The sequence below is a fragment of the Osmerus mordax genome, chromosome 6, assembly GCF_038355195.1.
Source record: "Osmerus mordax isolate fOsmMor3 chromosome 6, fOsmMor3.pri, whole genome shotgun sequence".
Classification (NCBI taxonomy): Eukaryota; Metazoa; Chordata; class Actinopteri; order Osmeriformes; family Osmeridae; genus Osmerus; species Osmerus mordax.
Genome location: NC_090055.1, coordinates 20806011 through 20833851, shown reverse-complemented (window position 1 = coordinate 20833851; position 27841 = coordinate 20806011). Strand labels below are relative to the sequence as shown.

Below are 27841 nucleotides of genomic sequence, written 5' to 3'. Positions count from 1 at the left end.
TGAGCTCTGCTGGGGAAGTCAGAGGAGCCAGAGAGAACACACACACACACATGTACACACACACACATGTACTCACACACACGTGTGTGTGTACATGTGTGTGTGTGTAAACTTGACCTACATTCTAACTGTTATTAAATGACACAAAAAACACTGAATGACTGAAAACACTCCTTCTAACAGGCAGGGTGGAAAACAAGCTGGCCAGGAATGATCTGGCCAGGAGTCATGTGACAGTCAGGAGTCATGTGACAGTCCAAAACAACACAGTCATACATGTCATATCTGGTCATACATGTAACAACTGTCTAGCTGTGGTGTCCTGCAGTCATAACGTGCTACTTTGCAGTTGTCATGGGAAGTTGGAGACAGATGATTTGAGAGGGATTATCTCTCTGAGCTGTGGAGTAACCCGGCTGGGGACAACATGGACCAACTGAAAACATACAGCAGACAAACTGCTGACATGACACCTTCAGACTGTTCTGACACACAGGCAGACAGGCAGTCAGAAAGACAAACTATAAATATGTTATCCACTTCCCACTGCTCACATACTTTCCTGTTGATCATATCATGTTTGTAAAACATTAAACAGTAAACAACGACTTCAGACGGAATCAGACGTCAGTACAGCACAGCGTTGATCTAAGCTCGTTTATTAAAGCAGCAACATAACAAGATTTCAGGAGACAGGATGAGGGCAGACCATCTCTAAGCACAGTGCTAACACACACACACACACACACACACACACACACGTGTTACCAGTCTGTACCTCACTCACATCCTGACTGCTGAGGAGAGATGTTCTCCAGGAGCTCTGACTCAAACCTTCTCCTACTCAGGAACAACGTCAACACTTAAGAACATCCAGAGATCATTCAGGGGATCAAACATTATATATTGTCTTTTTACAGATCACTGATCACAGACACACACACAGTCATGACACCATCTCATCATGCCTCACACCTGAGACTAATATTCTGTCAAATGAACAGTTGACATACAAAACATTGACAAAGGCATTTTTAAATCTTTACATTGAAATGTCATATCTTGTACACCCTTTGATCTGGTTGATGAGGGCCGGACTGTTAAGGTCACTTCTCTCGGAGGTGCTGTCCCTTCTCTCCGTACGGTAAAATAGAAACATGCCAGGAGACATTTTCACCCCAGCGCTCCCTCCCTCCTCCCCATCCTTTTGTCTCTGTGAGAAATGGGCTGATTTTGGTGACGCATCACTGCCTGTCCAATGGGATGTCTTGGTTTGGGGTCGTGTCCTGTCCCGGCATGAGGGACTCTGGGTGTTTCTGCCCAGTGATGTGGAGGTGGGTGTGGCTTCAGGGCGGAGCCTGGGCTATGGGCGGGGTAGGGGAGCAGACACGCAGAGCTCAACGAGGCTCGAGCCTGTCACACAGCATCACATCTGCCCCAGCACGAGCATGCGCCCTCAACTATCCCTCTCTTCACCCTCTCCTCACTCCTCCCCCTCCCCTCTGTCTGTTTCAGCTGGCCGTTACATGCATTTCTACTTCTGAAGGTGCTTGCAGTTCCTTTATTGCCACCGTTTATTAGGCACCAGCCACTGACAGTACAAAACATATAAAATACTAAAACTAACTTCCAATAGGATGAATCCAGCTAAACAAATTGTACTTGAAATGTGCCAACATCACACAGACTTTCTCCTAATTCTGACTAACATCCCTGACAAAGCAAGCAAGCAACGATCCATTTCATTTAAACTTTCTGATATCCTTCATATGCCTCCACAGCTCCACATCAAACTCTTCCAAAGTATTAAAACATTAAAAACAAAATCCGAGGGGTGACGATCAACGAGGGCTCAGTTGAGGTAGAAAATACATAATGTCCTCCTCATGTAGTCTCCAGAGCACTTGTATATCTACAGCTGTAGAGAACTGTCTCCACAGCCCTTATCTATCTGCAGCTATAGAGAACATACACACTAGTAGGTCAGGCTGTTGTAGATTGCATGCTGGCAAGATAACATTAGGCAGACAGGGAGGGTCACAAAATGATAACTAGCTGATACTGCTGCTAAACACCCCAACCTGTTCTACCCAGCCAGCCAGTCAGCCAGCCAGCCAGCCTGCACTGCACTGAAAGCCCTTCTTTACGAAGGACCCACATTCGTTGTCAGTCAGCCAGATGAGTGAGGCAAGAGGGTTCGCGGGCAGACTGGCACAGATTGACACCCCAGTGACAGGAAGACATCTGCTGTCTGGTCTGACCACTTCCTGTCGTGTGCAGAAGACACGCTCCTGTTGATGGTAGAACTACCAACACTGGAAGTGGCTGTGGAGTTTGATCTGCCAGCTCAGCAGAAACCAAACGGAGCTTAGTGCGAGAGAAGTAAAGAGCCTGACCTCTTATCAGGAACAAGATCTATAACCAGCAGGTTTTCCTCAAACTTTAGCACCCAAAATCATTACTGAAGTGCCACTGTACTTAGTGTCATTCAAATAGTCACAGCTTTATTTAATCATAAAAAAAACATTACAGAAATATACATTCATCTTATCGTTATTTTAAAAAACCTAACATGACAGCAATTTGAAATCTGATTTTCTTAGAGACGCATTAAGCTCCACACCCATGCAAAGTTTACTGATGGTTAGAAAGTGTTATAGCCTAGTGAATACTGGAGTTATAGGGATTGTTTCAAGAAAGCCACATGTCTTGAACAAGACTTAAATCGATTAATGCGATACTTTGTGAAAAAAGAATTGAAAACAAACAAAAACAAGGTAGTATTTTGGATCCTTCTGCCTCCTGATAGGAAGTTGCTAAAGTGAGTTTCACCAGTTGCGTTTGACTGTTTGCCGCCTACTAGATACTGAGCATGCCATGTCGAGAGCCCGCCTTCCATCATTCCGAGACACACTTCAATGAGGAGAGCCTTCCCTTTAGAACTACTGTTCAGTTTCTCCCGCTTGCTTTGAGCGTCAGCGGGATTCACAGTTACTTTAGAATAACCTTTTATTCCTGAGCTTTTTATTTATTTTTGCCGCCCTTTTTTTTTTATAGCTCAGAACAGTATCGACGGCATCCCTCATCTCGTGTGTCTCTGCAACGACGGCAGCTCAGACCCGGCCCGAGCACGTCTCCCTAAGCCCGGGCCCACTAGGACCCTGGGGGCCTCCCCCACATGCCCGCCTCCCGGGGCCAGACGCTGACAAGCTAAACACCAGTAGCAGCTCTCCCCTCCCCCCACATGGTGAATTAGTGATCCAACAAAATCCAGTGTGAACTTGACTACGGCTGTAAAAGGTGTGAAAGGTGCTGGTCTAGACCACTTCATTTGCTCGTTTTCTCCCTCCATCTCTCCTCCTCCTCCTCCTCCTCCTCCACACCGAGGCTTTGGCTCGTTGACTTCACGCGGGCTCCAGGCAGCCCTGCCGGGGGTGGTCAGGGCCCAGGCTGGACACGGACTGTCTCGGTCATCTGCCGTGCGCTGTAGTAGGACAGGCTGAGCCCCATGATGGCCAGCATCATGGCGATCTGGTTCACGGCCCGGTCCTGAGGCTGGGTCTGCACCTCACCTGCCACCTGCCTCTGCAGGGGAGACAGCAGGGGAAACCATTTATAACAACAATAATCATAATAACAACAACAACCACAATCATAACAATCATATAACAATAACATTTTTATAATACAAAAAATAATTATCGATAACTAGTACAAGTCATAATATACTACTACTGCTACTAGAAATAAGAATACTTTTTATTTGGCAGATACTTGTATAGAAAAAGCAACATAGGGGCAGGAAGAATTTAACCTCATCATCTTCAGTGAAATGCTCCAACACTGAGCTATACCCACCTGCTTAGCTGAGCTATACCCACCTGCTTAGCTGAGACACTATAACAAGGGACCAACACTGCACTGCCGCTTGATAAAAAAAGAACATCTAAAAAAATACTTTTAAAAAGTTACAGAATCTATCAATATTAGTTATTAATCGTGCAGAAGAACTCAGAGTACCAGTCATGTGGACTCAGCCCACTCCCTCCCCCCCCTCCTCCCTTTCCCCCTCCCAGGGCCAGAAAGATACAACAGCAGCCATTTTGAGCTCATGTCTGGAATCTACCGACATTCCTCCTGAAATAATGCCTCTGGGTCAAATCTCAACCTAATAAGGAGTTGTGATGGTTACATTCTCCATTATTGCTTTTCTCCACAGAAATTACACACTGAAGGCAGACTGGGGGGTTGTCTTACGAGCTGAAAATGTTTCTAGTCTGTGACAAATCCTAAACAAATTAGTCAGGAATGTTTTATAAAGTATTTAGTATTTATAACTTCAGGCCACACAATGGATGTTGGGTACTTCCAACGTGTAAAAAAGTGATCACACCACCAAACATGAGCGATAACCCTAACCCAGGAAACATGAGACCCCCTCATGGAACCAGTCACTTTCACGAACGCTCCGCTAGTCGTCATGACATCCGGGGGTCTGAACAGGGGGCAGCCATTGTCTTTCACTTAGCAGGAACATGAGGAAGAACGCTGCAGACAAAGGCTGATGGGCGATCACATCCACGAGAGGCTGGCGACCAGCATCGAGAACAAAAGGAGTCAGGGAATAATATCGCTAGCTTTAGCGTCAGCGCTAATCACATCACTGGCTGCAGGGATGAGACGATTACGGGACAGACGGGGGGTCTCCATGCAGAGCTGTTGCCCCCAATAAGATCCCATTATACAGCAGGTTGGGTCACTGCTGGCCGACGGTTTGGAAAGGCTAATCCAGTTTTAACCACCACTCCTGTTAGCCTGCTAGCATAGCTCCCGTTAGCATGGCTAGCTACCGCGTGGACGCACCCTGTCAGCAGGAGTTACCTAACAGACTCCGTTAGACGTCCACTCTGCCTCTGAACTTGGCAGTGTTTGATAATCAGGAAGTATTGTTCAGTAAGCGGTGAACGCCAACCCTTCCTGTTGCTCCAAGCGTCCCATTCCTGCCTGGGAATGTTTTTACACCATTTACATCAACTCACACAAACAAAGACTTGATGAAGTCTGATCTGGCATTTCCTATGTCAACGTGGATTATAACATTTGTATCCTTCATCATGACTGAACACACAGACTCATCACAGTATTCGGTCATCAAAGAACAGGGAAGTAAGACATTGAAAATATGCCAAACGCCTGATGGGTCTATGGAGGCACATACATACAGGCCCATCAAGGACACTTACTGAACATGATCAAATATTCATGGAGCCAGATAGCCATTCTGCAATCTGTTCTACACTGTAGCATGAGTGTCCATTCAACTACAGCACTTCGTAGTTACTGTGCTCGGCATTCACCCCTCTGTAAACCTGCATTCAAGACCTCACAATGGGACATGAATCAGTGGCACAGAGTCGTAAAGGTCGGTCCCTGATCTTTAAGGAGAAGGAGATCCTTTCAAGATGTCTGACAGAAGCGACTATACAAGTACACCGCTCATCACAGTTTAGGTTGTGAGGTAGTTTTAAAAGGTTTAGTTAAGGTCCAAGCTGAGCTGTTCGACAGCCATGAATGCAGAACATACCTGGAGGAGGCGGAAATATCCAGGGGTCAGTCTGCCCAGTCTGATGATCATGTCTGGGAGGACCAGGAGGGCTGGGAGGACCAGGAGGGGGGCTGCTTACACAGCACTGGAGACCTGCAGACAAGAGAAGAAGAATCTGTAGTTCGGTGGAGGTTTTGTTTTAGTTTATTAGGCGGGGGGTGGTGCGTCCTTTGTGTTAAGGGGAGAGCCATAGAAAGATGGTATTTCATTGATGTTTTGAATACACACGACAATAAAGTCAAACTTGAACTAACTGAATTAGTTGTGAAAGGCAATCAGACGAAGAGACACGATCGACGTGCAAGAGAAACTCAAAGGCTGCCAGCATGTTCAAACTGCATCCACAGAGTACACATACAGAGCTGCTAACTGAGGTATCCCACTAGGAGAGGAGACCGAACCAGGAGCAAGGCTCTGGCCAGGAGACAAACTAGAAAAGTCTCAGTGTTTTATAAAAGACAGGAACTCTTCAAGCCCAAGAATGCAATAACCACAATCATTGTTTCCCTGATTCAGCCTCGTCCAGTCAAACTCCCCTCACCCAAACCAGACCCGATCAAGAGGCAGCAAAATAACTTTCTACATCTGGTAGAAACTTTCTCGATCGACCTACTTGGCAATGTTTCTGAGAGTCTATTATTTCAGTATAGCCCCTGGTTATTGAACGAGTCTGAACCAGTGCTACAGAGATTCTATTCACAGCGCCTTCAACGCCATACGCAGATCATTTTTTAACATTAATTTCAGGTCCGTTTAAACTTTGAATATAATTAGATGTAACGAGCCTTAAATGATCACCTCTAGACGTTTCTTTCTAACTTACACAGCATTCCATGTCACCACAGCATTCCATGTCACCATCTATTACAAACGACGGGCGTTAAGGTACGAAAGCAAGTCTAACCAGCGTGAGGTGACATTTGGAAAATGGTTGGACTTGCTACACTTTGACAGGAAGAGGTTTAGGTCAGGAACCAGACAGGGGAGAGGAAATCACCACTACAAACGACTGTTCTTATAAAACAACAAACTGAAAGCTAAAAGTAACAAGTCGGAAGTTGTCCGGACTTTACAAATCTCTGAACGTCACAACAGCTGGATTAGAGGAGATCGACGGGTGAGGAGGGGTTGTGCAGGGAAGGGCTGTGTCTGAGGGGTTTGTCTGCCAACCTGGTTGCGATTAAACTCTTTAGTTCAGGTGGAAAAACACAAAAACGGCAGGTTTCCAAGTTGCTCCAGGGCAAGAGTGTCTGTCCGGAACGTGGCAGTCAGCTGCGAGATCCTCCCCTCCCAGGGTCCCTGGTGAAGAACCAGTAGATCTGATCCCAGCCTCAGAGCCAGACATCCACAGCCGAACGCCAACTCTAAGTAGTTTGGGTTTCTGAACCTGAGGGATGGAGACTGAGAGCTTCCTCTCTGAGCTCCTCCCTCTTATACTGCTGCCTCTCACCAAACCAGATCTACTGGCTGGCCCAACACCCCTCCCGCTCCAACACATGCGCACAGCCCCCTTCCTCAGGGCTCGTGTGTCTGCCCCATCTCACGCCACAACACAGCTACCAAACTGTCAGATGCAATTTGTTCATCTGGGCAGAAAACAGGAACAAGAGAAAAAACACTTCATAAACTCTGTATGTCTACGTTGCAGCGCCGGATTACATAACTGCTTTGACATGCCCGGTTAATCTCCTCCAACTGTAGCTGATATCAGAAAATACAGAGGGGTGGGTTCCTATTCCAGCACCGACCAGCCCTCACCCTGAGGAGGTCTGGGAAGATGGAGGGTCTGTAAGGACTCTAGGATGCAGCGATGGTTCCTGTCTTATATAAACCCCTTCCATTCCACCGGACTAATACTGTTGTTCCAGTGCCATCCGTAGATCTCCCAAAGGGATGATGTAATCTTTGTTTGCTTTGCATAATCACTGAGTCTTCCTCTACAAATGGTACAAAAAACAAGAAAGTGCCTCGTCGTCCATTTTCATTCTCCAGACCGCCTCAGGAAATGTAAAATCAAATACAATTTGTTGAGCAAAATGCTGGGATCTACCAATCTGATTTGACTGTTGACAGAACATCTTGGTGTACTGAAGGGTTTCATGGCCAAGGAGCATGGACAAGTATTTGGGCGCATGGGTGCGAGCGAGTTCTAACCATAGACATACAATGCATGTTTTTAACCTATTGCAGCTATCAGTTACGTGAAAAGAGATGATGCAACCCGAAAATGCTCAAACCGGAAATGTTTATTCCTCTTTTCTTTTTTTAAAGAGATTTCAACTAAATCATGACTCGGGTAAACCTCATAGGCTGTGTCCTGCGATAGCTAACTGCATCTGTCCTGCGCTGTAACAGCCTGGCTAGCGATCTAACTAGCTAACCTTCACACTCGGTGTGAACAATAGAACTAAGCAAACTAACGTCCAACACAACACATACCAAAATAAACACAAGTTCAACAATAGAAACTTAAACGATGCTTCCGTCAACAAATTTTACCCCCTCAACTGAGTCCCCTTCTGTCCTACTGCAAGCTATGCTGAAAACCAAGAGCGCAGTTGCGACCCGACATGAACACCGGTGCGAATACAACATAAAAACTACATTTCCCATTAATGAGTTTGAACCCATCCACCACAGAGGACCTCATTCGGATCAGTACAGAGGCGCCCTCCCTGGAAATGTTTGACGCCTCTAAATGTGCTGAAAACGGACTGTCAGCTGGAAAAAGATCAAGACTCCCATGCTACAAAGCTTGGCCAAGCTAGTCAGTTTGAAACAATGTTACAATGAATACAAAAAAGTTATAAATGAATATGTAATGAATAAATAAGAAACCAATCCTGTTTTCCGGTCAATTTTGTATAATTCATTCAATTCTAATAACGATGCAATGTTTAAAGTTTGTAAAAACAGAAACTGACTGTGCCCCTTAATGTTTGTCTGTGCCCCTAAAGTTTTTCACTTGGGGGCAAATGTGCTCCAGGAAAAAAAACAAAGTTTGCGTCGAGCCCTGCATGGACCTGATCACATTAAAGACCAATCCTCTGGCTGTTAAAGCTCCCAGCAAAGCAGGGGTCTGACAAACAACCTTAAATAATCCGATTGCTCTGGCATCTCAGGAACAAGCCGATTAAGGAGAAGTGAATTAAGGCACACCTTTCTCTGGTGTTAGAAGGAGCTTCCACATTCCAGTCCGGACCACATGCTGACAGGAGATGGAGGCCAGCTGAAGACCAGACACAGAGAAGGTTCTGGAGAAGGCTCTCCATCAGAGAGTGAGCTAACACCAGACAAAGACTCCCAGTGTGAGGGAACAGAGCCTTGTTAAATCAAGGCACAGATTAAAAAGACCATACTTTCTTGGCAATTCTGAACTTTCCAAGAAAAACACCTTAATTTTCATGGTATTTGTAAAGTTTCTTAGCAATTCCAAGAAAGTAAAGTTTCAGATCGAGATAATTTCCCTGGAAAAGTGCGTACATTGTTAGGGATTTGCAAGTCTTTAAGTTCACACTTTTATGTACATGGAAAGCTTTGTATTTGTGTTCTCAGATCAGCATACCATCCATCGTCATCATATTAGATTTTATAAATCAAGAAACTGGTGATCAAACTGCTTAACTAACACAAAGTGAAGATCTATGACAATCACATTCCATCTCTCAACATCAACAACTACGGGACAACACAATTAATCCTGATGACACCACACCTACATACCAAGTCATGAAGTCTGTGCATTCACTCCTCATGACTCAGCAGTAAATGTCCTGCTGGCACCAGAAGGAGCTGAGGAGGCCTGGGCCTGCAGGCCTCTCCCCACAGCTAGCTAGCTCTCCCTCAATACAACAGCCGTCACAAGAAGACTTGACTGGGAACCACCTGACACGTGCGTCAGCCTCTACCTGGGTGCTGCACGTAAAGACAGTCCATGTCGACACGTCGGTAAACACGCAGCTCGTCTTTCAGCTGCTTTCGTTTGCCGATTGTGGGAAAGCGACTGCAGATCACGTTCAGTGTTGAGGAGAAACCAATACAGATTGAGCATTAAGGGATTTTTGCAAATGCATCAGTCGATATTTGACCACCTAATACTCTTTCAGGGAACGTAGAGGCGGTTTCTCTGGTTCAGGCAGAAGAAGCCACAGCCTAGCTTTTAGAGCACAGAGCCAGAGCAGAGCGCTCTCAAACACACAGGATGGGAAGGGAGGGAGGGAGGAACTCTCCACATATACAACCTCATTATCATCCCGTCATTCAACGCTAACCCGTTACTGCACCAGTCGTGTGAGAATTCACTAATCACAGCGTCACGCTAAGCTCTTAGCCAATGTCAGGCTGTCTGCGCTCCTTCAGCCCGCCCCCCCCCCCCCCCCCCCCCCCCCCCCCCCCCCCCCCCCCCCCTAGTGATTACATCACTGGCCGGACAGAGGATTGCACAACTGCAATCATCCTGAGGCTGGGTTTAAGACCCTCCCCCGCATCAGACATGACTGTAGCGTGTGTGTGTGTAAGCACGCTAGCGCTTACATGGTTTCCTAACATTTCCCCTGCACAGTCCAAAACTCCCCGATCGCACGGGTCCATATGTGATCTGGTTGTCTAGGAGGCCACCGCCAACCAGCTGGCTCGCCCATCTCCCAGCATGCATCAGGCTGAGCGGGGAAGTAGAACCTGAACTTGGCGTCACAGTTCCCATGATGCCGTTCGCATCTCTGACATTGGAGAGGGGCCTCTATTAACCTCACAGTCCCATAAAATGGCCGTTCAAGGAAGTTCAGGAGGATGGGATTCCCTGGCCAATTGTGGGATTTAACACCTTCAAAAAAACAAAACAACCTGATTTACACACAAGAGTCATTTGTGTTTCCTGCGACACCGTGATGAGATTAGACACCTCCCTTGTTGTCGGAGGAGTGTCCAAACAGCAGGACGTCCACTGATGTGACCGGTCTCACCTCTCAGAGCACCGACAAATACTCAACTGGTGGATAGGTCTACAGCACACACACACACTGCAGCTGACCGGAGCAGCAAGCGAGATAGCAAGATGGTGAGGAGCTTCCTTCCATGATGGAACAGAGTGTCCTCCGGGCAGTTCAACACACACACACACACACACACACACACACACACACACACACACACACACACACACACACACACACACACACACACACACACACACACACACACACACACACACACACACACACACACACACACACACACACACACACACACACACACACACACACACACACACACACACACACACACACACACACACACACACACACACACACACACACACACACACACACACACACACACACACACACACACACACACACACACACACACACACACACACACACACACACACACACACACACACACACACACACACACACACACACACACACACACACACACACACACACACACACACACACACACACACACACACACACACACACACACACGATTTAGGGACATTCAGGCCTGTCACATGTCAGATCTACAGTAAAAAAGCCCTGCCACTGTTAATACTACAGCCAAGCTAGACACAGTGTCATCGGGCCAGCACCCACCACCAGCACCCACCACCGGAACCAGCAGACACTGCTCAGCACACCCTCTGGGCGCCCCTTTACAAGACCAGTTCATATTTAATAGTCTGTTCTCTACCCGCTTCCAATTCAGCGGTGAGTATCTAGCTGCTGCCCTCTGGCTAGGTGTGTATGAAAGACGTGGACAGTTGAATTAAATAAACTCTAACTCGCCCCGTCAAACTAACAGTCTGCACAATAGATGATGGAAATATTATTATAAAGAGCAAAGGTAAAATAGAAAGAGAACATTTGGAGTTTCAAAGACTAGTCCTTACAGTTTTTGTTCTCCATCAAACTGAACTAAAACATTTGCAAGTCTAGAAATGGTGCCAAAGGATTCTTAAATGTTTATACCATACTTTGATATATAAGACAGACAACCACTGAAGACACATACATACATTTCGACAATCCCAATTTTGGCAGAGTAATTGATCAAAGTTTGTTGTTTTAAGAGTAAAAATCCACCCCTGCATCCCACAACTCAATATCAATTCAAACATGTCGTAGTTAGTCACTGTAACCACAATAAATTTGACCTATAGCTCAGTAAGAGTGCCTTTGTTCAACAGAATCCGACAATTGACTTGGTCGAAGACTACGAATTTCAAATTGCTTGTTACTTTTTTAATTAGAGGATATGTTGCGCAAACATTTAATTAAAGGTAGCAGTTAAACCTTACCTGCAAACGTGCTCGGTTTGAGCTCGTTAATGTGTTCCCAAGCAAGCTGAGAAGTAAAAGCACACAATGTTCATGTGGCAGACTATATAGGAACCCTGTCCTATAGACACTTGAAGGGGGTGGGAGCTGCACGAGCCATTGAGCACACGCGCCAGTTGGTGTGCATGTTAAACGTGTGCAGTGTTATCATCTCGTGAGCGCCATGCAGTTTGTATTTTGGTTTTCCTTGGTTTCATGATATCATAACCTTTGACCATAATCCGTTTTAACAGTAATGTTTCCAAACGTAAGAAAAGGTCAATACCCATTTTTGGGAATGCACACTTGGCTCCAGAGACAAACGTCAACCTTTGTCAAAAACAGGTTTTTACGCTTCATATTCTTGAACTCCTCGATCATGTCGATTTGTTTCGTTCAGAGACAGTTAGACGTGACCCAGTGTGCAGATGTTGATGTAAATATTGTAAGTGCACGTGTAGCTCAGTCTCACTGGCTGCTTGATATGATATCGACCCCTAGCAGCAGGGTTGGTGGTGTTGTCAACACGATCCTTATACAAACCGCTGAACTCTGCCCCACTCTCCTCTACATCTCCAAAGCGTGTTGACTCCCCTTCACGTAAAGGATCCTCTTCTTCCAGCCCCCTAGAACTGGAACTTGTACCCTTAGTTTGGTGTTTTGCGGAGTAGAGAGCGCCCCCTGCTGGGAAGACAAGCCGCTTTAGCCTATTTCAGGAGCTGACAGATATACGGTTCCTGCTGGTCTGACCGCTCACCTCCGAGTGGACGCTGCCCTCTACTGGAGGGGAACCAGAACAGCACCTCTGTCTCAGCCCTGCTGCTGCTAGCGTCTGGGCTGGTGTCCCAACATCTGGTGTCCCAACATGATGTGATCCCATCAGATTGACCTACCAGGGCTTGGGTGTGCACACCAAGGTTAAGGTGCAGGTCAGCTCTCTAGTTCTGCGCTACGGTAGGAAACTCTGACAAGGTAGGACAAATCACCAGAACATAGTGGACCACCTCAGAGCCGAGACCAGGTTTTTTTCATACAATCACACATCGACTCCTCACCAATCACAACACACTCATACAATCACACATCGCTGGCGGCGGAACAGGCATGTAAGGCGCTGTTAAGAGTCTGTTCAAGCTGTGAGTACAGACGCAAACATTTTAATTTAGTGTAGTGAGTTTTTTTAGATGTTATATTTGAGATGTGAGGTTGTTGCGCTGTTCTCCTTTACACTGACCCCTGTGATAGTTACAACTGCTTCTAATCCTTATGTGCTGCACTTTTTGTACTTCGATAAAGATTGCATCTGCAAATAGTATAAATGTAAAATGTGTATTTGTAGTGATGTGTAAGATACACACAATATTAAGAATGCAGTGAAACAGACTGTTTGTGGATCATTTTATTCAAGAACATACATAACATTTGAATTCAAAGCTTCCTTCTTTTACAGAACATTATTTAATAAAACAAACAACAGAACATTTTCATCAGATTTAACAAATGATTACGTTCACATTATACATTTTATCTGGGTTGGATTTGGACTGTTGACCTAAAATGTGAATTACTGATAATCTTTTAACTGTTTCTAAATGTCAAGATCTCATGTTGGTACAGTTTTTAAAATCATTTTGGTTTGAATTAGAATATTAATATCAATATTACATGTAAAAAACTATAAGAGAGAGTGGCAAAACCCCTTCTCCCCTTAAACATTTTAGAAACACACTTTAGCTGCCTTATGATGCTATTTTGGTTTTAAAAGTAAATTTAAAATCCAAAATGTAGGAAAATATTTATGATATTCAGCAGTTAAAAAAACGGGATTAGTTAAAATGGACGGAAGTCATTTTATGAACATGGATATGGATGAACCCCCCCACCACCCCAGAACAGCTTTTATACATCAAGTGTAAGCCCACAATGAACTATAAATGATATTTAAATTTAATATAAAACTTGGTAAAAAATACTTATTTTAAACTGTACAGTCACCAAGTACACAACAAGATAAACCGTTCCTTATTTGGCGTCACCAGTTGCCTCAACTTTTGGTGCCTGTGAGTGAAGGAGACACAAGTTACTCAGTAATAACAGAAGCCCTCAGGGGTACAGCTTAAACACACAGGACTCCTACACAGCACATACTAGGTATCATCATCAATCACTATCTTGATCAAGTAATCAAGATAACTTGAAAAGGACTGAAGGTCTATAGCACAAATGCATTTAGCATTTAAAACAAGGTGTTCTATACCACAGTAGCAGTCTCTCTGAGTGGACCAGGGGGTTATATATCACAGTAACAGTCTCTGAGTGGACCAGGGGGTTATATATATCACAGTAACAGTCTGAGAGGACCAGGTGGTTATTCATCACAGTAACAGTCTCTCTGAGAGGACCAGGGATTTATATATCACAGTAACAGTCTCTCTGAGGACCAGGGGGTTATATATCACAGTAACTGTCTCTGAGAGGACCAGGGGGTTATATATCACAGTAACAGTGAGACAACAGAGATGTTATATATCACAGTAACATACCTGGTCTGACTTGGTATCCCCGTTCTCAGCTGGGCTCTTCTTTCCTTTGGGCTACAGAAATAAACCAGTGAATACACAACATTACTAATGTCTGTGCTTTAGATAAACAACATTACTAATGTCTGTGCTTTAGATAAACAACATTACTAATGTCTGTGCTTTAGATACACAACATTACTAATGTCTGTGCTTTAGATAAACAACATTACTGACCCTACATCACCTGAACAGGGCTAAGGCCTACTATCAACTGACCCTACATCACCTGAACAGGGCTAAGACCTACTATCAACTGACCCTACATCACCTGAACAGGGCTAAGGCCTACTATCAACTGACCCTACATCACCTGAACAGGGCTAAGGCCTACTATCAACTGACCCTACATCACCTGAACAGGGCTAAGGCCTACTATCAACTGACCCTACATCACCTGAACAGGGCTAAGGCCTACTATCAACTGACCCTACATCACCTGAACAGGGCTAAGGCCTACTATCAACTGACCCTACATCACCTGAACAGGGCTAAGGCCTACTATCAACTGACCCTACATCACCTGCACAGGGCTAAGACCTACTATCAACTGACCCTACATCACCTGAACAGGGCTAAGACCTACTATCAACTGACCCTACATCACCTGAACAGGGCTAAGGCCTACTATCAACTGACCCTACATCACCTGAACAGGGCTAAGGCCTACTATCAACTGACCCTACATCACCTGAACAGGGCTAAGGCCTACTATCAACTGACCCTACATCACCTGCACAGGGCTAAGACCTACTATCAACTGACCCTACATCACCTGAACAGGGCTAAGACCTACTATCAACTGACCCTACATCACCTGAACAGGGTTAAGGCCTACTATCAACTGACCCTACATCACCTGAACAGGGCTAAGACCTACTATCAACTGACCCTACATCACCTGAACAGGGCTAAGGCCTACTATCAACTGACCCTACATCACCTGAACAGGGCTAAGGCCTACTATCAACTGACCCTACATCACCTGAACAGGGCTAAGGCCTACTATCAACTGACCCTACATCACCTGCACAGGGCTAAGACCTACTATCAACTGACCCTACATCACCTGAACAGGGCTAAGACCTACTATCAACTGACCCTACATCACCTGAACAGGGTTAAGGCCTACTATCAACTGACCCTACATCACCTGAACAGGGCTAAGGCCTACTATCAACTGACCCTACATCACCTGAACAGGGCTAAGACCTACTATCAACTGACCCTACATCACCTGAACAGGGTTAAGGCCTACTATCAACTGAACCTACATCACCTGAACAGGGTTAAGGCCTACTATCAACTGACCCTACATCACCTGCACATTAAGAAACACACTACTGACTGAGGCGGTCAGAGAAACACACTACTGACTCTGAGGTGGACAGAGAAACACACTACTGACTCTGAGGTGGACAGAGAAACACACTACTGACTGAGGTGGACAGAGAAACACACTACTGACTCTGAGGTGGACAGAGAAACACACTACTGACTGAGGCTGCCAGAGAAACACACTACTGACTCTGAGGTGGACAGAGAAACACACTACTTCATGGAGGATAAACTGATCTGAGTTTGCGTCCCACCTTTGGTGCAGCTTTGTCCTTCTTCGGCTTCGGGGCTGGTTTGGCAGCTGTAGGTTTCTAAAACATGTGTAAGTTACACGCATATTTACCCCAAATACTACATTTCAGTGCAAAGAAATCCATGAAAATATAATGAGTCTATTATTCACAAACACTCAGCTCATAGACAACTGCTTCAACATTCTAAACATGATGCTGATATCAGCGAACATTCAAAACATGATTCTGACATCAGCGAACACACAGTTGAAACTTTAAAGGAACTTACAGCTGACAACCGTGCAGAGCGTCTGGAAGGCTGAGAGCAAAAGCAAGAAAGAAAAATAGTCAATTAGAAGTGTAAAAGTGATAAAATGTGACATATTTCATGATGAATCACAGCTTCAACAACACTCACCTCCTCCTTGCTCTTGGCTCCATCAGCCTGTTCAGAAAAATAAGAGAAGAAAACATTTTGTTTTGAAGTAGGTTGGGGGGAAAAATGACAGCTGTGAAAAGTACTGACTTAATCAGTGTTTGTTTACAGTGAGACTATGGACTAATCTAAACCCTATGCCAACAGGCCTTTGTACAAACTGACATTATGAGTTTGACCCAAACAAGTGCACATCCCAAAGGAACACCCGCAAACATTGATTTAGCCTGTTTATAAACATAACGACTTTAATGACGTAATCAGACCGGCAAGTCAAGCCTTCCTGGAACAACTTCCGCTAATGTATGGTTTTAGCTCGAGCTTTTTCTACAAGAACTTCCCGCGCTTATTCAAATTCAAATCTTGCTGTCATGACGACGTTACGCGCTTGACAGTTCGGTTCCTTTGTTTGCATCAGCGCGCGTCGGACAGCTGTCATGAGATTACCATGTAGCAAATCTTTCCATCATCTTGTGTTTTTAAGGATCGTGTACGTAGCTATCCCCCCTCCTTCCACGTTTCCCACTCGCTGTTATAATTCAACAAAACAGGCTGAACTGATCGCGTCGTAGTTTGAACGACAACCAGAGCCCCGCTGCAGGCAATGGCTATGCTTATCCCAATCGTGATGCGCAATTACGCATTGGTTGAGGATCTAGATCCATCTAAAAGGTCTAGGGTAGAATATGAAATATTATGCCGTCAGTAATCACATACCCCGAGCATGTATCTTATAGCTACAGTTTAACATGTTATATACACAAAGTCAGCTAACTTGCTTCCTAGTTGAAGACGGAAATAGGTTTCCCGCATATTTTCTTAATTTCTTGGAGGTTCACTTCTGGGCCTTAACTTCTGCCGTAAACATACAAAACCACGAGCTTTAGTTTCTCATTTCATTACATTTGTACATAATTAATGTATAAACGGAATGCGGTGTTCGAACATTAAATATTTGGTATAAAGTTCAGTTCAAGATGCGCATCACTGGCACAAAATCTGGCAAGCACGGAGTCAATCAAGGGGAAGCAGGGCGCGAGAATTGTCCTCGCCTCGAGACAGGTCGCTTCCCGAGCTAGCAAGCAAGTTTAACAGACATATACTTGATAAAAATTGATATTCGTATAATTTTGCTGCTTCAGGACTAGTTTAATTTGTTGCCTAGCCGATTTGTTAAGTCGAAAATGTTTTGAAATTCAAGGATGTCATCTGAAACGCTCGACCGCCATGTCTGTGATGACGTTCTTCTGATGCAAAATACAAACGGAATGCAACATAAACTGGCTAAAATACATGGCGGAGAATTTACCTAGCATTTTGTTCGTAAAAAAAGCATTCTTACCTTTCTTTTGGGCATCTTGATTACAGTTTTGGAGTTGAGTAGTAATAAAAAAAAATACAACTGTGTACCAAGTAGTTGTTTTTTCGGAAAGGGCTCTGTGTCACAACGTGCCTTGTGTGCAAGTACAATGGTGAATGTTTAAGGCTACAGAAGGTTTATTAGTTTTTATATTGAAATATAAGATCGAAACCGGTTTGATCCAGTTCTGTATTTTGAAGCCAGGCATTGGATACAAATAAAACCACATGCTTGTAGGCGTCACCAATTTCTTAAAGTGACAGTGTACTCAATATTGAGATCAAGATGGCGTAGTTCTTCAAAATAGTTTTCTGAATCATACAATGAAAATTTATAATAAGTGATATAGTTCCTGGCAGTTTGAACCAGAAAATACAAAACAATTGACAATGTTTAAAAAAAAGTATATCGGTTTTGAATGGTAAAATTGAATATTTGAATGTGAGGTAAAATATTTAAGAATTCTTTAAAAAACGTTCATGTTCAATGAAGATACATTTAAATTAACATGACTGTGTTGAATTAACTACATTATTGTATAGTTAATTGTGTCAAGATTAAAATAAAACTGGAGAAAGTATTTCACTAATGCAATCATGTGACCTAACAATACATGGTAACTAGTAATCAATGGAGTCTAGTGAAAGCGTTGAAACCCTAGTGTCAAAACCAGATGCTGATCTATTACTGTACCAGCCTGGTCAGGGGTCTATTACTGTACCAGCCTGGTCAGGAGTCTGTTACTATACCAGCCTGGTCAGGGGTCTGTTACTGTACCAGCCTGGTCAGGGGTCTATTACTGTACCAGCCTGGTCAGGAGTCTGTTACTATACCAGCCTGGTCAGGGGTCTGTTACTGTACCAGCCTGGTCAGGGGTCTATTACTGTACCAGCCTGGTCAGGAGTTTGTTACTGTACCAGCCTGGTCAGGGGTCTGTTACTGTACCAGCCTGATCAGGGGCAGGGCTCAAAACTAACTTTTTTCCTCACTGTCTGAATTTCAATGTGAATACATACACAATAGAATACACAATTGTCTTGCTTCTTTCATGGTGGGGCTAACACACTTCTTGGTGTAGCAGTAGTAAAAAACTTTCTAAAGGTTTTTAAAACCTAATGGGGGAAAAAGTTTTGAAAGGTTGAAAAAATATTTTCGAAATCATTATTTTGATAAAATGTTTTGAAAAGTTTCAAAAGGTAAAAATATTTTCGACAAAAGTTTTGAAAGGTTGAAAATATATTAGCAATTTCTTAAAAAAAAGGTTTTCATCATTGATGAGTACTTGATTAGGACTCTACTAAAGCAGCACGCTAGGAGACAGAGGTGAATGCTGCCATCTACCAGACACTACTGAACAACAGACATATCAACTGAACCAGATCTTTTCGGTTTATTAGACTTCTTATTTCGACTAAATACATAAATATTCCACATAAACTATAGCCCCATAGGGGTAGAAATTGCGCTCTCATCTTTATACAAATTATTTATACAACATCCCCCCTCCCTTCTCCAGGGGCCTTGTTGGAAGATGCAGGTGGCGAGAGGAGTGTTCACATCCAGCCATGTTGATGTGAGTCAAGGTTCCTGGGGTTCCTAGCCCTGTGCTGCGAGGGTGCTGAGGCTGGTGAAGAACAAGTCTCTCTTGAGCTGCAGCGCTCCCAGAAAGCCCTCCACCCTCTCCTCCCGGCTGGCCGCGTAGCTCCGCACGGCTTCCTGTTTCCTCTTGGCGTCCAGGGACCCGCTCTTCCCATGATGCACCAGGTGCTGTGCATCCAGGGGCCCGCTCTTCCTATGATGCACCAAGAGCTGGGCCACGCAGACTCGGTCCGCCTCCAGCTGCCGAAGACCCTGCTCCTCCAGGTGGAGTTCTCTGGCCTTCTGCAACACACACACACACACAGGCAGGCACGCACAAAGACACACACATTAGCTATTCACGGTCTTCAGCATCACACACACATTCCCTGAACAGGAAAACGACAATATTTCTGTCTTTAGACTGAATTATGTCTTCTTTTACCACAATGCTGGAATAGTTTCCATAAATACAGCAGTTGCGATTAGTGTGTCTCAGGTATGCAGGTGTGTTCAACATTCCCTCCACAGACCTGGATAGATCTGTAGTTGAACTGGTACTGCAGGATTGCCTCACACAGGTTCCAGAAGGAGTACTCAGGCCACAGCACGGTCTGGAACACCAGGCAGGAGTGGGAGGTCTGCAGAACATGTTTACGCCACAACATTACCTCACGTAACACTACAGTCTGCAGAACATGTTTACACCACAACATTACCTCACGTAACACTACAGTCTGCAGAACATGTTTACACCACGACATTACCTCACAAACTACAGTCTGCAGAACATGTTTACACCACAACATTACCTCACGTAACACTACAGTCTGCAGAACATGTTTACACCACAACATTACCTCACAAACTACAGTCTGCAGAACATGTTTACACCACAACATTACCTCACGTAACACTACAGTCTGCAGAACATGTTTACACCACAACATTACCTCACAAACTACAGTCTGCAGAACATGTTTACACTACAACATTACCTCACAAACTACAGTCTGCAGAACATGTTTACACTACAACATTACCTCACGTAACACTACAGTCTGCAGAACATGTTTACACCACAACATTACCTCACAAACTACAGTCTGCAGAACATGTTTACACTACAACATTACCTCACGTAACACTACAGTCTGCAGAACATGTTTACACCACAACATTACCTCACAAACTACAGTCTGCAGAACATGTTTACACTACAACATTACCTCACGTAACACTACAGTTTGCAGAACATGTTTACACCACAACATTACCTCACGTAACACTACAGTCTGCAAAACATGTTTACACCACAACATTACCTGACGTAACTAGTGTTGCTTTCGTCAATACAAATTATGACTAAATATGGTCATCAACGAATCTTTATCACGTGACGAAAACGAGACGCAACATAAATGGTCATGTGACGATGACTATGATTCAAAGGTATAATGTAATATTGTTGACCAATAAAAACGAGAATAAATGTGGTTTACAAAATAAAAACGATGCTAAAACGTGTCTTCATTTTCGTTGACCGAGACGAAATGTTACAATGTTATTTCGTCTCGTTTAGTCACACCGTCTATACTACTAGGTACTTATACTATATTGACTGGGTTAAATAGAATTTCATTACTAAAAAGACTAAAATACAATTTTAATTGACTAAAACTAGACGGAAATAGTCATGGAAACTCTGACTAAAATAAGTGACTAAAATTACTAGACTAAAATTAAAACAGACGCCAAAAACAACACTGCACGTAACACTACAGTCTGCAGAACATGTTTACAGTTTACTCATTTATCAGACACTTTGATCTGGAGTGAGGGTACAGCAGGAAATCAAGGATCAGAAGTGAACAGTTCTAACAGTATTTAGGTCAGTAAGAGTCAAGGAGCGATCTACGTTTACCGGGCAACATCTCAGCAACACAACATGACTTCATGTAACACAGGATACAGTATGAGCAGTTGATAAGCATCATCAGTATGTCAGGTCTACATGATTTAAAGATGGTTAGGGCTGGAGGAAGATACTTGTGTTAGTCCTTGGAGGGTAAACAGGAAGTTGTTACCTGCCAGAGCAGGAAGTCGCTGAGGCGGACCTCTCCTGAGGTCCTGATCAGCAGGTCGGGGTTGGGGGAGTTTCTGCTGTACAGACACTGGCTCAACAAGCCCTCCGACACGTCGCTGCACACAAGCAGAATCATGGGTTTGATTTAAAGATCCTGCAAAGCAGATTCCATGATTTGCTTCTCAGTACATTATATACACGTGTGAAATGAGTTCCTGAAAGCATGTGCAAAGCGCGAAAACTTTGTCACACTGAAATGTGGAGTTAGAACCGTTGAACAGTTTCTCCTCCGTTTTCAGCTCAGGTTTTGTATAGGCGGAGCCAAAACACGACCGATCTACGTCACAGCGACCGATCTACGTCAGATCACAGACGGTTGCATTCTGTTACTCAGCTGTTCTACCACTGAGCTATACCCATCCCCATGCTCTACCACTGAGCTATACCCATCCCCATGTTCTACCACTGAGCTATACCCATCCCCATGTTCTACCACTGAGCTATACCCATCCCCATGTTCTACCACTGAGCTATACCCATCCCCATGTTCTACCACTGAGCTATACCCATCCCCATGCTCTACCACTGAGCTATACCCATCCCCATGTTCTACTACTGAGCTATACCCATCCCCATGCTCTACCACTGAGCTGTACCCATCCCCATGTTCTACCACTGAGCTGTACCCATCCCCATGTTCTACCACTGAGCTATACCCATCCCCATGTTCTACCCCTGAGCTATACCCATCCCCATGTTCTACCACTGAGCTATACCCATCCCCATGCTCTACCACTGAGCTATACCCATCCCCATGTTCTACCCCTGAGCTATACCCATCCCCATGTTCTACCCCTGAGCTATACCCATCCCCATGCTCTACCACTGAGCTGTACCCATCCCCATGCTCTAGCACTGAGCTATACCCATCCCCATGCCCTACCACTGAGCTATACCCATCCTATGTGTTGGCAGTGGGGGCTGAGGCAGTGTGTGTGTTGGCAGTGGGGGCTGAGGCAGGGTGTGTGTTGGCAGTGGGGGCTGAGGCAGGGTGTGTGTTGGCAGTGGGGGCTGAGGCAGGGTGTGTGTTGGCAGTGGGGGCTGAGGCAGGGTGTGTGTTGGCAGTGGCAGCTGAGGCAGGGTGTGTGTTGGCAGTGGCGGCTGAGGCAGGGTGTGTGTTGGCAGTGGGGGCTGAGGCAGGGTGTGTGTTGGCAGTGGGGGCTGAGGCAGGGTGTGTGTTGGCAGTGGCAGCTGAGGCAGGGTGCGTGTTGGCAGTGGCGGCTGAGGCAGGGTGTGTGTTGGCAGTGGGGGCTGAGGCAGGGTGTGTGTTGGCAGTGGGGGCTGAGGCAGGGTGTGTGTTGGCAGTGGCAGCTGAGGCAGGGTGTGTGTTGGCAGTGGGGGCTGAGGCAGGGTTGGCAGTACCTGGACTTGAGGAGGCCCTGTTCCACCCCCCAGGCCATCTCCCGGACGGCGTTGGTGATCTCGTACCTCGAAGTGTAGGCAAAACATACGTTCAGGAAGCATCTGGAGGAGGTGGAGTTTACATCATGTTTACTTACTATTTACATGACATTTCACTGCAATGTTTTTTTGTGCTTTTCATATTATATCCTTGTGTATATTGGTGTTTTTGTGTATGTGTGGTATAAGCTATTGCATACTTTAATTTCCCTTGGGAGGGAGGGAGAAAGAAAGATTATTTCTGTCTGTCTTTTTTTTCTTTCTTTCGATTAATCCAGACACTAGACCACCTCAGGGTCAGCCAAACAGCACCTCTTCTTCATCCTGAGGTGCTTGTGAGCGCAGCGTGAGAGCTTCCTGTCTGTGCAGGAAGCTTCCTGTCGGTGCGAGGAGACATGTCTGGGGTGCGAGGAGGCACGTACTTGTTGTGGGTCCTGGTGGAGACCACAGCTCTGGCGATGGCTTGCTGCAGGTCCAGAGGCAGCATGTTCAGATCTCCCAGCACACGGATGCACACACCATGCTTCTCTAGGTTTTCCCTGGCACACACACACACACAGGTTAACAGCCATGCATATAACCCATAAATGATCTAGGTGTCGAGTCAAATCTAGACCAACATAATAAATAAGCATATAAATATTAGGGGTGTAATGATACACTCAGCTCACTATTTGATACGCATCACGTATGTTATGATATGTTGAACCCCCCCACAAAAAAAGTTTTAATTTAACAACTTCAAGAATGTGCAACATTTCAGGATTTTATTTATGTATGTTAAGTAACTATAGGGAGTCAGCTGGCTGAGCGGTTAGGGAATCGGGCTAGTAATCTGAAGGTTGCCAGTTTGATTCCCGGCCGTGCAAAATTACGTTGTGTCCTTGGGCAAGGCACTTCACCCTACTTGCCTCGGGGGAATGTCCCTGTACTTACTGTAAGTCGCTCTGGATAAGTGCGTCTTCAATGACTAAACATAATGTAAATGTAATTGTGTTTGTGTGTTAATTTGAATTTCACTGAACAACAAAATTGATGTTTTACATGAAATAAGAAGACAGAACTTCAACCTTTAGCTGCGTGGGTTCTAAATATTTCCAACGGTCCCCACTGAGCAAGTTATTTTTCCAAAACAGTAGCTAGCTAGCTTTAGTTAGCTTCCGGCCCAAGTTACCTAGCCTAATACTCGTAGCAATGCTACTACCATGCTAGTGCTACTTGTTAGCCTTCTCATTAGTACATTTTGAAGCCATACTAAAGCGTTTGTCGCAGTTTTTGTCGATCGGAAAATATTCAATTGGAATGTTCAAAATCACATATTTGTGATGTTACTGTGGGACCCACATTCCAACGATCACATATTTGTGACACTGCTCATTAACGGGTTAAAGCAGTAAAAGTGAAAAAAAAGTTCTGATCAAGTAAGTTACTTCTGATCAAGTAAGTTAAACTCAACATAAAAGGCTTTCAAACATTGGGTTTGTTTGTTTGGGTTACATACTGGTTACATTTTTGCCCCGCAATGTATCGTACCACGATATACCCTAATAAATATGTAATGAATCCCACAGTTAATCAGATCACTGCCAGACAGCCTTTCCTGTGGAACAGACCCTGAAGGACTCACTGTTCTTCCAGAAGCTTCAGGAACTTCTGCTTGGCCAGCTCCATCAGCCCGTCCACTTCCTCCTTGGAGCGTTTGAAGTTTTCGATGCTGAAGGCGTAAACCGTCACCTCGGGGATGTTCAGGTGCAGACACCAGCGGAGCGTCTGGACACACACACACACGTCAGGGGAACACACACACCCTCACCAGTCCCCCTCCTCCACCCTCATCTCCTCGGGCCCTCACCTTCTCCCTCCTCCCCTCCCCCCTCCCTCCCTCCCTCCCCCCCGTCCTCCCTCCCCTTCCCTCCTCCCCCCCATCCTCCACCCCTCCCTCCCCCCCCCCCGTCCTCCCTCCCCTTCCCTCCTCCCCCCCATCCTCCCTCCCCTCCCCTCCGTCCTCCCTCCTCTCCCCCCCCCCCCCCCCATCTCCCCCCCCTCCTTCCTCCCCCCCTCCTCCCTCCCTCCCTCCCTCCCTCCCTCCCTCCCCCCGTCCTCCCTCCCCTTCTCTCCTCCCCCCCATCCTCCCTCCCTTCCCCCTCCCCTCCCCATCCCCCCTCCCTTACCTCCTTCCTCCCCTCCTCCCTCACCTCCTCCCGCCCCCCTCCCCTCACCTCCTCCCTCCCCGTCCCCTCCCCTCCTCCCTCACCTCCTCCCTTCCCCTCCTCCCTCACCTCCTCCCTCCCCCCTCCCCTCACCTCCTCCCTCCCCGTCCCCCCTCCCCTCACCTCCTCCCCTCACCTCCTCCCTCCCCTCCTCCCTCCCCCCTCCCCTCCCCTCCTCCCTCCCCTCACCTCCTCCCTCCCCGTCCCCCCTCCCCTCACCTCCTCCCTCACCTCCTCCCTCACCTCCTTCCTCCCCTCCTCCCTCACCTCCTCCCTTCCCCTCCTCCCTCACCTCCTCCCTCCCCCCTCCCCTCCCCGTCCCCCCTCCCCTCACCTCCTCCCTCCCCTCCCCTCACCTCCTCCCTCCCCTCCTCCCTCCCCACTCACCTCCGCCAGCTTGTCAAAACCCTGTGTGTGCCCGTCCTGCCGCTCCACATGTTGCTTGCGTGCATAGCGACGGTTGCCATCCATGATGAACGCTACATGTTTGGGCATACTGGGGCCTGCCTAGGAGACACACACAACATCAACACATACTGGGGCCTGCCTAGGAGACACACACACACACAACATCAACACATATTGGGGCCTGCCTAGGAGACACACACACAACATCAACACATACTGGGGCCTGCCTAGGACACACACACACACAACATCAACACATACTGGGGCCTGTCTAGGAGACACACACACACACAACATCAACACATACTGGGGCCTGTCTAGGAGACACACACACACACAACATCAACACATACTGGGGCCTGTCTAGGAGACACACACACACACACACACAACATCAACACATACTGGGGCCTGCCTAGGAGACACACACACACACAACATCAACACATACTGGGGCCTGTCTAGGAGACACACACACACACAACATCAACACATACTGGGGCCTGCCTAGGACACACACACACACACAACATCAACACATACTGGGGCCTGCCTAGGACACACACACACACACACACAACATCAACACATACTGGGGCCTGCCTAGGAGACACACACACACACACACAACATCAACACATACTGGGGCCTGCCTAGGAGACACACACACAACATCAACACACACTGGGGCCTGCCTAGGAGACACACACACACAACATCAACACATACTGGGGCCTGCCTAGGAGACACACACACACACAACATCAACACATACTGGGGCCTGCCTAGGACACACACACACACACAACATCAACACATACTGGGGCCTGCCTAGGAGACACACACACACAACATCAACACATACTGGGGCCTGCCTAGGAGACACACACACACACAACATCAACACATACTGGGGCCTGCCTAGGAGACACACACACACACAACATCAACATATACTGGGGCCTGCCTAGGAGACACACACAACATCAACACACACACAGCATCAACTCACACAATATCAACACACAAAACATAAACACACACACAGCATGAACTCACACACAGCATCAACACACACAGCATCAACACGAACGCACACAACATCAACACACACATCATAAACATGGGGCCTGCTTGTGACTGCATGTAGACAACATCAACACACACAACAGCAGCTGGGTGGCTAAGTCTGTGTTCTATTTCATAAGGCAACATATATAACCACAGATTCATATAGATTACATTTGCTTGAAATAACTTCACATAATTTAAATAGTACACTACAAGGAACGAGATGTACTTCAGGGAATTTAAATGATATTCCTACCATCAGTATATTGGCTGAAAGCTTTTCAAGGAGGTTGAGTTCACCTTCCCTTATCCACGACATCTTGAGTCTTTAAACCTGAAAATCAGAGCGGCATCAGTGGGTATTTCAGCATCAGTTATGAAGCCTTAAACGGGTGGTTGTTTTTCTAGGAAGTCCAACGAATTACTGTACGCATGTACCATATTACAAAGAACACTTAAAGCAAAGCGTTGACATGCGTGTAGTGAGACTGCCTGTTACTGGAAAGGATAGTGTTGTTAGCCCGTTCAAAGAGAATAATAACTCACACGAGAACGGCTTGAGACTCGACCGGTCTAAATCTAATCGGGGGGAAAGCTACTACAAGCCTGCTGCGGTGTTTTAGTCCGCAGCCCAGGCGGCTTGCAAGACGTTGCTCACAGCCTGCTAGCCTAGAGAATGTCGCAATGGAACTACACACAGGAACAAATAACATATTTTACGATTTTACTAAATGTACATTTACGGGTAAAGATCTATGATAAATAATAATTGGAGAGTTTATTCAATCCAATGAGAGAGTCACTGATTTGACGATAGTAAAACTGATAGTTTGACATATTTCACAGACCTTCCAACTCACAGTTTACGATGACGTCCTCTTCCTCATCACGAAGTGACGTAGGACGGGGAAGGATCACTTCCTCCGTTGAGAGTGAACCGTTTATAGATTTAGAACATAATGCCGAAAAAATAAAAAATATAGCATACTTTTTTATCTTATAGAAAAAAGGACACTGCTTGTGTTTTAACAGGGATACGTGAGACGTAATTATCTTTATATATCACGCTGAGGATCTCGAGCCACTTGATATTTGCATGTCACATGTGCAGTCGCTCAATCCCTTACGGCCGCCAACCGTTGGAGGGCGACTGCAAC

General features: G+C 45.8%; 1 protein-coding gene and 2 long non-coding RNA genes across 6 annotated transcripts; all 3 read right to left on the bottom strand.

Moving 5' to 3' along the window:
• Positions 1 to 643: 643 nt before the first annotated feature.
• On the bottom strand, positions 644 to 12040 carry LOC136944601 (uncharacterized). 2 transcript variants are annotated; one of them, XR_010876775.1, is made up of 3 exons: positions 11907 to 12040; positions 5585 to 5698; positions 644 to 3585 (listed from the first exon to the last, which is right to left on the bottom strand). It is a non-coding gene; the product is annotated as an uncharacterized lncRNA (long non-coding RNA). The 2 variants fall into 2 exon arrangements; XR_010876776.1 differs by lacking the exon at positions 11907 to 12040 and adding an exon at positions 6776 to 6933.
• Positions 12041 to 13308: 1268 nt separating this feature from the next.
• LOC136944280 (uncharacterized) lies at positions 13309 to 18000 on the bottom strand. Its single transcript, XR_010876751.1, has 6 exons — positions 17853 to 18000; positions 16493 to 16519; positions 16364 to 16393; positions 16096 to 16152; positions 14468 to 14518; positions 13309 to 13982 (listed from the first exon to the last, which is right to left on the bottom strand). It is a non-coding gene; the product is annotated as an uncharacterized lncRNA (long non-coding RNA).
• A 1241-nt stretch (positions 18001 to 19241) lies between these two features.
• Positions 19242 to 27570, bottom strand: dhdds (dehydrodolichyl diphosphate synthase). Of its 3 annotated transcripts, none has more exons than XM_067237883.1 (9): positions 27533 to 27570; positions 26941 to 27018; positions 25593 to 25712; positions 24623 to 24765; positions 23418 to 23534; positions 22957 to 23058; positions 21536 to 21650; positions 19982 to 20089; positions 19242 to 19751 (listed from the first exon to the last, which is right to left on the bottom strand). In XM_067237883.1, the coding sequence occupies exons 2-9, from the start codon at positions 27001 to 27003 to the stop codon at positions 19467 to 19469; spliced, it is 1053 nt and encodes a 350-aa protein (XP_067093984.1). In that variant the 5' UTR covers positions 27004 to 27018; positions 27533 to 27570; the 3' UTR covers positions 19242 to 19466. The 3 variants fall into 3 exon arrangements, with proteins under 3 accessions (XP_067093984.1, XP_067093985.1, XP_067093986.1); XM_067237884.1 differs by having other exon boundaries at positions 27545 to 27570; XM_067237885.1 differs by lacking the exon at positions 27533 to 27570 and adding an exon at positions 27231 to 27299.
• Positions 27571 to 27841: the final 271 nt, after the last annotated feature.

Excerpts from the sequence above, each read along its gene's own strand:
- dhdds (XM_067237883.1), bottom strand. The coding sequence starts at position 27,003 with ATGTCGTGGATAAGGGAAGGTGAACTCAACCTCCTTGAAAAGCTTTCA. Across the intron at positions 23,535-24,622 it reads CTGAAGCTTCTGGAAGAACA|GGAAAACCTAGAGAAGCATG; the intron begins GTGAGTCCTTCA and ends TGTGTGTGCCAG. Across the intron at positions 19,752-19,981 it reads TCAACTACAGATCTATCCAG|AAGGCCAGAGAACTCCACCT; the intron begins GTCTGTGGAGGG and ends TGTGTGTTGCAG.